At 33.7% G+C, this 13,272-nt stretch overlaps 1 protein-coding gene across 1 annotated transcript; it reads left to right on the forward strand.

Annotated features, from left to right (window-relative positions):
* The first annotated feature begins 1,278 nt into the window (after positions 1-1,278).
* On the forward strand, positions 1,279-4,019 carry LOC107634659 (uncharacterized). The gene is made up of 3 exons (XM_016338087.3): positions 1,279-1,667; positions 1,770-1,907; positions 3,334-4,019. The coding sequence occupies exons 1-3, from the start codon at positions 1,390-1,392 to the stop codon at positions 3,461-3,463; spliced, it is 546 nt and encodes a 181-aa protein (XP_016193573.1). The 5' UTR covers positions 1,279-1,389; the 3' UTR covers positions 3,464-4,019.
* The last annotated feature ends 9,253 nt before the right edge of the window (positions 4,020-13,272 follow it).

The raw sequence follows: 13,272 nt of genomic DNA on the forward strand, positions 1-13,272 counted from the left end.
AAATTGTTGACTTTGAACTTTCTTCTAATAACGTTAATCTTCTAATATTTTCTCTAAAAATAAATTAAATTATCGCTTGGTTTAATTCATGACCAAATTCACTACATGATGTCTCTCTAGCAGCCACAAGCCCACAAACCTAAACCTGTCCATGAAAATTAGAAACGTTATAATTTGAATGACGATTACAATTATTAATAATTAACCCGTATCTAGTTGAGAATTTTTAATCATTCAATTTGAGCTTTTGCTGACTTAAAAAGACTTTGATACAAGATAATAATAATAAGAGGAAGAAGAAAATCGAACAAATAAATAATTAAATAAAATTTCATAATACCAAAATATAAAAAATAAAAATTCATGCCATAAGATGTTGCCATGCTTGGCTCCAAGAAGCTACCAAAATATGCGAAAGCCCACAACTTTAATCCAATTATATAATACTAGTATAGATGTGCGTATTAATTTCCTTCTTTATTTATTAAATATATATAAAAGTAATAAAAATAGAACTAATTGAAATGATAAGTTATTTATAGTTTAAATTAAAATAACAAAAATTATGTTTTTTTATAAATTATATATATATAATGAAAGATATTTATACAAGAAAGTTGTGTATTGATTTTTTTAATATATATTCTCATTATGTATAATATACAACTTAGAAGTATAAATAGTTATGATACATGTGCACTGAGACAGATATGGAACACAATTCGATATGTGATATTTTTAATATTTTATTTTAATTATATAAAATATTTAAAATATTTTTATTTTAATAAATAATAATATATATTATTTTTAAATTTATTTTAAAAATATATATTAAGAATAAAAATAGACATATTAATACATGATTATATTTAAATATATTAAAATGTGTCCAAATTTTTTATTATTAAAACACAATTAGACATAATAGATACGCATATCTGACAAATATAAAAAAATATCATGTGCAAAATATATCAAACATGCAAACACCGTAATTCAGCAAATTGTGAATGTTGGATAGATAAATAGATAATATACTATAATGTATTAATATGTGGTATAATTGGCTTAGCAAGTAGGCTCAACATAGGTACCACCACGTCACTATGGTGACGCTACGACTTTCAAGTGTGTGATGCAGACATATCTGTGAGTGTTAGGAACCTTCAATACATCCCTCCACGAAGGTGTTTGGAAGCATCAAGCTTAGTTAGTAAAGCATAATGGGTATTTTGAAATCACTCACTTTTCCATTTATATATCCCTTCTAGATACTATCTTTATTATCGCATAAAAAACTCAATGCTCTATCACCTCATTAATTAGGCTTTTATTTGTACTTGAGTAGAGTATTCAACTACTTCAAGCACGCACACCAAAAATATTATGGATTACTATTATGTGAACCCAATAAACCCCAATTACGGTGCTCATCATGATGATGATGACTACTCTGCCATGATGAGCATGTCCGATTTCATGATATCCGATTTTCTTGTGGCTGATGATGATGCATATGGGTATGGTGTTGATGATCATCATCATAATAATCAAGAGAGTGGATCACAATCGCAAAGTACTAATGAATCGTCGGAGATGGCAGCCTTCAGCGATGTCACTACTACCAATAATAGTGGTGAAGCCTCTAGCATCAACAATAACATGTAAGTGCTCTTTTCTCTTTCTCTTTCTCTTAGTATTAAGCTTTGCTTAGTTTTTCATGTAGTAACAAGTATTAACTAAGTGTAGTTTGTTACGTTGTGCAGAAAATGCAAAAATGGGAGTAAGAAAGAAGTGAATTCAAGAGTGGCGTTTAGAACGAAATCGGAGCTTGATGTTATGGATGATGGATACAGATGGAGGAAGTACGGAAAAAAGGCCGTCAAGAACACTCCAAATCTAAGGTAATCAAATCATGGCGTTTTTAATTTTAAGATGTTAGATGCGATCCATCACGTAAAAATGTATTCAGATATATGACAATTAAAATCTTGAGTTAAACATACATGTCAACGTATTTAAGTATTTAATACTTCTCAACGTTTTTATGTTAATAATATTTTAGTTTTATGATAAACTTTTTCTACATATAGTCATTATATATTATGATCTATATTGTTAAAAAAGGTATATAATTATCATATTAATTATGGTTAGTTCTATATAATCAAATGAAAAAATAACAAATAGATGCCTATGTTTTTTATCTTGAAAATAAATAAGTTTTTGATTAATTAAAAATACAAAAACGCCTCTCACTTTTTAAAACGCGATATATCTAAGTCTTTTTAGAAGATTTATTTATCTTTATATATTTTTGACAAATAAATTTAAATGTTTCATATTTTAAAAAATAAAAAATGTTTTTATATTTTAATTAGTAAAAAATTTATATATTTTCAAATTAAAAAGTAAGAGATTTATTTATCTTTTTCTCTAAAAAGAGTAATTCAGCATGCTGATAAAAAAAATGTTTATTTGACTTTTTTATACGAAAAGCCATGGTATAATAATAATAATAATAATAATAATGTTTCCGGTATTGAAAGTGCATAGATTATCAAAGTTCATTCCATTTTGTAACAAATTAGCAGAACTTTTTTTTGTTGAAATTATTTTTCATTTAAATTGTTATTTATGGAAGAAAAAAAAAAAGGGAAAGAGAGAGAAAAACGTTACATATAACTATATAAGTATATAACCACATCTACTCATCTTGTGGTCTGTATACTCAATCCCTTTTTCGCATGTGAAACGAGGAATGCAAACGATCACATTGTTGAATAAAAAAATAAAATTAATTTTTTATTTTCTTTATTGATAATTTATTTATAATAACTTTATCTGCATTTGTAACGTAAAAGTTCTTTTTTCATCCTAATTTTTATTATCTGTTTTTTCTTTTTCTGAAAAAAAGAACAATGGTCAACTTGTCAAGTGGACTATATATAGCTAGGCCTACAGTGGGATATGTAGACATGTAGTGCCCCGGTATCTAAAATTCTAAATGCTTTGATGAATCTTGTGGCGGCTGATCGCACACTGATCATAATTGTATAATTTGACTAATGTTGTCTTCACACTTTTTATAAAATTTTTTATTTATTTAAAAATACACGAAAAAAAAAAAGAGTTGAGGTCTTTTACTATATGATTGGAGGAGGTAAAATAGGATACTGATTAAATGGGGTCTTCTAGGTAATAAAGCAATGTGAAGCAAAATACTAAAATCTTGTTATGTCTTGTCCTAATGCAATTATGCCTGATTGCCTATTTTGTCCCATCAATTTAATTTGTAGAATTATTGATTGACGACGATGACACATACAGGAACTATTACAAGTGTTCGAGTGAAGGATGCGGTGTGAAGAAGAGGGTGGAAAGGGACAGAGACGACTCAAGCTATGTTATAACAACCTATGAAGGGATACACAATCATGCAAGCCCTTTTACCTACTAAGTTCTAAACCTTAATTGGTTTATCAATTTCTGATCCATAATTAATTAGGAATTTGGCACTTTGATCAGGCTTGTCTCATCTTAGTGTCACTTCTCCTATGTTACTTAATGTGTCTTCTCTCCTCTTCGCTTTCATATATGGCTATTTTGTGAATTACCATGTGAGCAACCTCTCCCTACTCCAAAGCCTGTGCACGTTCCTGGCTCCTAATAAGAGAAGGTCAACAAGATCCAAGGTCATAACCTTGTTTAGTCAACTTAATTGTATTATTATTAGTTTATTACTGGTTTTATGATGTCATCATTTGTTGGGGAGAGAGAAGGGAGAGAGAGTTTTACATGACTTTTTGTAATCTTTTTGGGGGGTTGAGGGTTTACTGTTTATCCCCCTTGTGATGAGTACAGTTTTTTTTGGGTGAGTTAGTTTAATATCTCCCTTAAAAATATAGTCGAAAATTTCAAAAAATAAATTTTAATGTGAAAATAAATGTTTTTTTTTTTAAGTACAATAATGTTGTGTGGAATACTGGAATATAATCATATAATGTTCGGAGGGACTTTGGTCTATTTCAGGTACATTTAGACATGACGGAAAAAAGTATTTAAATTTACTAAAAATATTATTATTATTATTATTATTTAATAGGTTTATGATATCATTATATTATTTTACAATAGTTTGTACTTTGTATTCTGATGTAAAAAATATTGATGTATCAGTATGCATATTTCTCTCTTTTTAAATTATTTTAAAAAAGTCAATAAATTATAGCTCAATGACATAGTCTTTTCATATTCACTTTAAGAGGTTGCAAGTTCAAATTTTTTTATCTTTAATAAAAAAAATTATTTTAAAAAAATATCTCTTTTATAATTATATAAAAATCAAAATTTAATAAATATTATACTAATTATCAATCCTTATAATATAATTATAAATCATACATAATTAACATTTATATGATATTTATATTGGCATCAAACATATTAACATGGCACATTCTAATATCAATTTACATACTTCTATTTTCTCAAATTATTTAAAAAAAAAGTATCTTTTTTATAATTATATAAAAATTAGTATTTAATGAATAAAATAACTTCAAGGATATTAAACATAACATTCAAATTGAATTTTGAAAATAAAATAATATTTAAATTTTTCATTGTTAAAAATTCCGCAATTGATTTGTTTAAAGTAGTTACTTCTAAATTTTGTTTTCTAATACATTGAATATGATTTTATTTTGATACCTTTTATTATATCATTAATTAATAATTTTTTTTTCTAATTTTAGAAGCATTATACTTATGGGAGGAACGTGCATATATATTAATATATTAATATATAATTATAAATAAAAAAATATTTATATATTATTAGTTAGAGTGCATATAATAATACTTTAAATCAATTAATAGTAGAAATATATTAGAATATATTATTAATTAGAAGAATATAATATTCTAATTTATTATTAATTACACTAAATATAAATTATACTACAATCATACATAATTATTTGTTATTAATTATTATATTATTAATTAATATTTTTTAATTAATCTTAAAAGTAAATAAATGCATAGATTTATCTTAAGAGATAAATATGTTAATCTTATAATTAGTTTATTTTAGATAGTTATTTTGAGATTTTGTTTCCTGACGTATTGGGTATACTTTTATTTTGATGATTTTTATTTTCTCTCTATTTATGTATGGGTATTTTGGGAGTGTACAACTATCACATAAAAAAAATATTTTTAATAAGGTTTAATTATTTTGTTAGTCCTTATAGGTTTACTAAATTTTTAATTAGATCCTTATATTTTTTTTCTTTTTTACTGGGTCCCTACACTACTTTTAATTTTGTAATTAAGTCATTTTCATGTCAAAAACGTTAAAATTAATAGAATATTTCTTCCAAAGTTCATGCGGCCAAAGATCTAATTAGGTTTTTAATTATGAATACCTTCTGAACTATACCAACAACCTCGGCAATAAAACAAACAAATAAACGAGTATATATCGGAAAGAAAAGAAAACCCCAGCAACGTTCCAAAAGCCGATATTCGAGCAAACATGATAACCACGAATTCGAAATTCAAATTACACATAACCACCTGAAGAACAGGGGTTCAGTAACCCTAAAGTCGTTACAAGGCAGTAACCTTGGTCATCTATAAAAGATGAAGACACCAACTAAACAAGACACAGCGCATAGAGCAACATCAACAAAACAATATAAGAATAGAGCTTTTTATTTCTAGAAATTCTACTGACTTGAGCGTCGGAGTATTTTCTGCAGGACCCCCGATGGATTGAAGTCCTTATTGAGCAGAAGAGAAAGACCAGCGATGCCAAGAATACTATGCATTCAAGGAGCTTGGACTATACCTCGGCTAAATCACTGGTCTACTTAGAACATTTTGGCGCCCACCGTGGACCCAGTTAAAATAACCCCACTGAATCTCACTTTTTTTTTCTTTTTGAGCATTATTTTACAGGGGTCTTTCTAGTATGGTTGACAATGGAATCTCAGAATTAACTCAATACGAGCTGATGGGCCAAAACGCAGAGCTTCAGGCCGAGGTTCAAAGGATGATCGAGCTACTGGCCCAAGAAAGAAATGGGAAGCAAAATGCCGAAGACCTCAAAAGCACTAACGGTATACAATCCCAAGACCCAGAGGAGGTGACTCCCCCAAAGCAGAAGAAGATGATATCCAACCCCTTCTCGGAAGATATAACGAAATTTCTGATGCCAAAAAACTTTGTGCTGCCCACCACGCTGAAGCCATATGAAGGCTTGGGGGACCCTAACATTCACATCACCAAGTTCTAATCATTGTTTTTCTTTAATGGTGCTTTCGATCTTATACTTTGTCAATCTTTTTCGACCATTTTAGATGGTGCTGCTATATTGTGGTTTTCTAAGTTACCTGCAGGTTTAATCTCTTGCTTTGAGAATCTGGAAGAATCCTTCACAAACTATTTTGCGGCTTCTAAAATATATGTTCACGGCTCAGACTACCTTAGTACCATCAAATAGGGACAACATGAGAGCCTCAAGGATTATAAGACGCGACTTGCAAAGGCGACTATGGAAATTCCTTATCTTAGCCCGGATGTCCACTTACACACACTCAAGAGCGACCTCCGACCAAGGAAGTTTCAAGAGACCATAGCCGTAACTAAACCAAAAATATAAGTAGAATTCTGAGAAAAATTTGTGGGACAAATGGAAATCGAGGAACTTCGAGAAGCTCAGTGTCTAGAAAAAATCAACAATCTCGCCGAGAAGAGGAAAAAAAACCCAAACCACAACCAAAGATATTAATAAGCCCTTCAAACTAACCCCGAAGTTTGATGCTACACTCAATTTAATACCAAGAGGGAAGACATCATTAAGGAAATACTCAATGCTAAATTATCAAACCACCAAGCAGAGCAAGGTCGTACCAAGATCGAAATACGTTGACAAATATAAACAATGTGCTTTTCACCAAAAGTTCGGCCACATTACCGATGAATGCGTGATTGCTAGAGATCTCCTAGAAAGATTAGCAAAACAAGGTCTTTTGGATAAGTATGTAGATGGTCGCATACAGGAAGGACAGTCGAAGATAAGTGGCACACAATTAGAAAATGTCCCAAACACGCACAAAAAGTCAAAATACCAACCACCCCCAACAAGAGGAGTTATCAACTGCATCTCTGGAGGGTTCTCAGGTAGGGGACCCACAAGCTCGACAAGGAAGAGGACCTACCGAGCAATGCTAGTCGTAGAAGGGACACCATCAGAAGTAGCACCACAATCATCCACATCCATAATCACTTTCAAGCACCTTGACTACCAAGAAAAGGCAGCAATTTAGATGACCCTGTCATCATTTTAATTCAGGCAGGAGACCTCTTAGTAAGGAAGGTCTTCCTTGACCCAGGCAGCAGTTCCAACGTGTTATTTTATTCTACATTTTAGAAAATGAAGCTAAGTGAAAAGGTGGTACACGGAAATTAACTTTGTACAACTGAACCAGTAAGTGCACTGGGTCGTCCAAGTAATACCTGAGGTGAGCTAGGGTCGATTCCACAGAGATTGTTGTTTTGAACCAAGCTATGGACACCTTGTAGATCTTAGTCAGGCGATTAGAAAAAATAGTTTGTTGAGATAAACGCATAAAACAAGCATAGGGATAAAATTACTTAATTTGAGTGAAAACAGTGATAAGAGAACGGTTGAGGTTTCGGAGATGCTTCATTCTTTTGGATCAACCTTTCCTAGTGTCTTTCTTCAACTATGAGTGATTCTTTCCATGGCAGGCTGTAAGTGATCAATGCCGGTTTAATGGCCGCCAATCTTCCTCCCTTAGGCCGAACGCCAGGTTTAGTGTGCACCCAACCTGAATGAGGGTGAAGCTTCTGCAGTTCATCCCCTTGATGATCCTACTCAAAATGCCACAGACAAGGTCGAATCTTTCAGATCAGAGAATGATGCACCTTTGGTTCTAGCCTCTACCACAAAGACTCTAATCTCTCCATACCTCGGCTGAACTGGTGTCTCGAGAAGTCCCTAACGAAGTCGTGGATTAGCCGTCTAAGAGATGTATAATCAAGCTGATGGTTCAGTGATCTCCTGTTACAGACTCACACTGAACCCATATAGAATGAAGATGAGTATCGCGGATCATTCCATTCATAAGGTTGAAGAACGAAGATACATCTTAGAATAGAGTCACACACGAATTGAATAGAACATTAGTACTTTTATTAATCCATGAAAATTAGCAGAGTTCCTAACCTTAACCTTAGGAGGTTAGTGACTCATACTGTATATAATAGTATTCGAAAATAATAGGGGAGGAAGAAAATCCTAAACATGGTTGATCTTCTCCTATATATATAAACTGCTAACTAAGGATTATAGAAATAAGATAAACTAAGTTGATAGTGCAAAAATCTACTTCTAGGACCCACTTGGTGAGTGTTTGGACTGAGCTTGAGTGTCTTCCATGTGCTAAGACTCCCTAGGGGCATTGAACACTGGCTAGGGGTCCCCTTTTGGGCATTGGACGCTGGCCACCCCCTTGTGGGCGCTGGATGCCAGGACTGGGGCTGGTGGCTGGCGTTGAATGCCAGTTTTGGGCCTTCGTTTCTGAAACCAAGTATGGACTATTATATATTTCTGGAAAGCCTTGGATGTTAGTTTTCCATAGCCATTAAGAGCACGCCATTTGGACTTCTGTAGCTCCAGAAAATCTCCTTCGAGCGCACGGATGTCAGATCCTGACAGCATCTGCAGTCCTTTCTCTGCTTCTGAATCAAACTTCTATTCAACCTCCTCAATTTCAAACAAAAAATACCTGAAATCACCATAAAACACACAAACTCAAAGTAGAATCAAAAAATGTGAATTTTGCACTAAAACCTATGAAAATATAATAAAACTTAAATAAAATATAATAAAAACTATATGAAAGCAATGCCAAAAAGCGTATAAAATATCCGCTCATCAAAAGACAATGCAACCTTCCTCGGGGGAGCTGGTAGGCTTCTCAGGGGTGCGGGTACCCATCCTCGAACACCAGTAGATAAAAGTGACACTAGGAAAACACCTATTTATCTAAAATAATGGATGTTCAATTCTTAGTAGTCGGCTGCATTAGCCCTTACAATATCATTCTCGGTAGACCTTCCTTAAATTCTTTTGGTGCAATAGTTTCTACTGTTCATTTGTATGTCAAGTTTCATGTGCAGGATAACCAGATAACAACTATTCACTCTGATCAAAGGGAGGCATGACACTACTACAACGCGAGCCTGAAAGCCAGATCGGTGCAACCACCAAAAACCGAATTTTCACAAACTATATACAACATCGTCGACATTTCGAGCACATCTAAACTTGATCCAAGAGAGGATTTCAAAGAGAGGCCTTCCCCAGTGGATGACCTCGAAAAGGTAATTTTTGATGATAATGGCAATTGATTTACTTATATAGGCTGTTCTTTGTATGCAGATGACAAAGAGTAGATCATCAACATACTCCGACAAAACATGGATCTCTTTGCTTGGACTCCGTAGACATGTCATGCATTGACCTGAACTTCATATGCCACAAACTACAAATTGATTCAACCGTCCGACCTGTAGCACAAAAGAAATGGGATATGGGCGAGTAAAAGAGAGCGGCTTGTTTGGAAGAAACCAAAAAGCTCCTGGCTGCAAGTTTCATTAAAGAATTACACTTTACCACATGGTTGTCTAACGTGGTCATGGTAAGAAAAGCCATAGGTAAATGGAAAATGTGTGTAGACTTTACAAATTTGAACAAAGCATGTCCAAAAGATGCCTACCCCCTCCCATGCATTAGCAAACGTGTAGATAATGCTTCAGGTTTCGGCTTTTTAAGTTTCTTAGATGCATACTCTGGCTATAATCAGATTCTGATGCACCCCAAAGACGAGGATAAGACAGTTTTTATGACTGAACATGGAAATTATTGTTACAAGGTAATGCCTTTTGGCCTAAAGAATATAGGTGCTACCTATCAGCGATTAATGGACAAAGTTTTTGCTAAACAAATTGGAAGGAATGTTGAAGTTTATGTTAATAACATGGTGGTAAAGACAAAGCACTGTCAAAGCCACAAAGCTAACATTAAAGAAATTTTTGATCAGCCCTGAAAAATATGCATTCGGTGTCAAAGGAGGAAAATTTTTGGGTTTTATGCTCCCCTCCCAAGGCATCAAAGCGAATCTCGAGAAATGTCAAGCTATAATAAACATGTGAAGCCCACAAACAATAAAGGAGGTGCAACAACTCAACGGTAGATTGGCCGCACTATCCAGGTTTTTGCTTGCTATTTCCAGTCATTCTCACCACTTTTTTAATATACTGCGAAAACAACGCAGTTTCAACTGGAGCTTGGACTGCGAAACGGTCTTTCAAAATCTAAAAACAACGTTATCCTCATCTCCGATTTTACAAAAGCCAACCCCAGGTATGCTTTTATTAGTTTATTTATCAGTTTTTAGTAATGCCGTTAGTTTTGTTTTGGTCATAAAAATACAGGATAAACAAGAACCGGCATACTTCGTTAGCAAGTCATTACAAAACGCTAAGCTAAGATATTCGCCCATGGAAAAACTAGCATACACGCTAGTCATCACAGCACAGAGGTTGAGACATTATTTTCATAGTAACACCATCGTCGTTAAAACAAACCAACCTTTGAGGCAAATCCTAACAAGACCCGAGGTATCCAGACAGTTTGTAAAATGGTCCATCGAGCTGTCTGAGTTCGACATTACTTACGAATCTCAGACCGCCATAAAAGCACAATTTTTAGCCAACTTTATAGTCAAACTAGCAACACAAACAAAACAGGATGGCGTCTGGCACCTGTATGTTGACGGGGCCACCAACACAGAGGGATTATGGGCAGGGGTACTGCTTACCAACCAACATAACTTGAATACCGAACAATCAATCTAGTTCTCTTTCCCCACAAGTAATAACCAGGTGGAGTACGAAGCATTACTCACCAGACTTAGACTGGTTCAATCTTTAAATGTCACACATATACAGGTATATTACGACATATTATTGGTCGTCCAACAGATAACAGGTCATTTTCAAGTCCGAGACTAATTACTTGAAATGTACTTTACAATGGTAAAAAACCTCATCTCTCTATTCATTTCATTTCAAATAACACATATAACTCGGGAACATAACACCTGAGCAGATGCATTATCAAAATTAGCAACAACCAGAAAATATATGAACGAATCTATTTTTTGTCAACTCACCCTTGCTGAGCCCAGCTTCAACAACAAAGCTGTTTTGTCTGTTTCACAGGTCCAGGATTGGAGATAACTGTACAAACAATATATACAAACGAGAGATATCCCAAAACAAAAGTCCTTATACGGACATGACCATTAATCGTAAAAGCAAAAGCAACAAAGTTTGGCAAAACAAACTGATATAATCAAAATAGCTAACATCTACAAATGACCATACTATTCTATACAAACAAAAATGCAAACAAGAAGAGATTTCAAATTACTCTTCTTTACTAACAGAAACGCTTTTATCTTGGTTCTAGACCAACATATCATCATCCAATAATAGACCATTAGATACAATCTTCGTAACATCAAATCTTGTCACATCTACTCGGGTGCAATCACTCCAACCTGTGCTATATCTTGGTCAAAATCCTGTGTAAAAGCACTCAATATTTCGTTCTCCAGCTCAGCAATCCTCGCCTTCAGCTTATCACCCTCAGCCACATTCAGTTCCAACTCATTTCTGACCCTTCTCGACTCATTCTCCATATTGTTTAAGTTTTCTTTCAAACCCTTCACTTCCGTTCTCAGTTTGTTCATCTTCTCGTCTTTTTCCTTCACAAACTCCTTCAACTTCTTTATAGCAGCAATATTATCACTCTCCAAAATAGCGTCCAATTCATATGTGTGACCAATCGACATCAACTGAACCCCAATAACTTTAATATAAACAAAATCATATCTGGATTTGCAAATGCAAGCAAGGAATCAAAAACGTAAAAACACAAATACAACTCACCTGCAAATATCGAGCCACACCAATCTTACCAGCCTCGTAAACAATTTTCACATTAGCATCAACCTGAGCAAACTCATCAGCAACGGCCATGAAAAGATAGCTTGTGGTCCACAAAGAATTCATGGGACCTTCCTTGTACCCATGAAGAACCAGCTGACTCTAATAAGTTGTGTTGATCTCCTCAGCCGTGAACACCCCGCTATTCTCCTTCAAGTCGGTCAAATCAACAACTTTGGACAATGCATCACCCTTTTTTCTCTTTAGATTCCCCTCCTGATAGGCCACGGAAGGCACCATCAACCTCACTATCTTTCGCCACATTAATAGAAGATCCTTCCTTCTCTTTCTTCTTAACATTGTTAACAAATGCCTTCAGGTTGGCAGTGGTCAACGTCGGAGCTTTCTCACCTGAAAGAAGAATCACAAATACAATAAATTAAAAATATTACAACCACTCCTAGATCACAACATCAAATATACAAACCTAGATTACCTAAATACTCCTCCATTGCCTTTCTATCTCCTTCAAGCTTCAACAAACTAGAAATTGACAACAACTCCGATGATGACATCACAGATACCAAAAATTTTAAAATATACTCCTCACTCTTCACCCTATTTTCACAATCCAAAATCTGTTTCGGTTCCGGAGACCAGAAAATAGGGAATCTTTCATTCATCAACGAGTCCGGGAAGAAAGGATAAAACTCCTCACTAACTTGCACTTTCACAAACATATCTTTAAAGTCCTTAAACGAGGACTTATATAGGCTAAAAATGCTACGACCTAGGTAACTGCTTAAGTGTACCCAAACCCATTTTCACACACCCTTTGCCTGAAATAAAGAAAAGAATAACCCCAAAGATGGGTAATACTCCAAGTATTCCACCAACACACTCAAAAGCTCGCACAAAGGGATAATATTATGAAACTGAGCTTTTCATAAATGCAGCCTTATCTTGCTTAATTAGAGAGTCTATAAATAGTTCCGTAAATAATGATCGAGATAAATAAAACCTTGACCAATGGGATTAAATGAATGAAGAAATGAGTTTCTTAGGTCATTCACAATTCATTATAATAATGGTAACAAGTTAGAGTTTGACAATTAAACCATACTCTAAGGGTTCACAAAGAGTTGGAAAGATGGAATGAATTATACTTTATTTTTCTCGGGTTCTTAGTAAAAATATATTACTTCATACTATCGGGTT

Source organism: Arachis ipaensis, chromosome B3 (assembly GCF_059453495.1).
Source record: "Arachis ipaensis isolate K30076 ecotype BB chromosome B3, ASM5945349v1, whole genome shotgun sequence".
Lineage (NCBI taxonomy): Eukaryota > Viridiplantae > Streptophyta > Magnoliopsida > Fabales > Fabaceae > Arachis > Arachis ipaensis.

Excerpts from the sequence above, each read along its gene's own strand:
- LOC107634659 (XM_016338087.3), top strand. The coding sequence starts at position 1,390 with ATGGATTACTATTATGTGAACCCAATAAACCCCAATTACGGTGCTCAT. Across the intron at positions 1,668-1,769 it reads TCTAGCATCAACAATAACAT|AAAATGCAAAAATGGGAGTA; the intron begins GTAAGTGCTCTT and ends TACGTTGTGCAG. Across the intron at positions 1,908-3,333 it reads AAGAACACTCCAAATCTAAG|GAACTATTACAAGTGTTCGA; the intron begins GTAATCAAATCA and ends TGACACATACAG.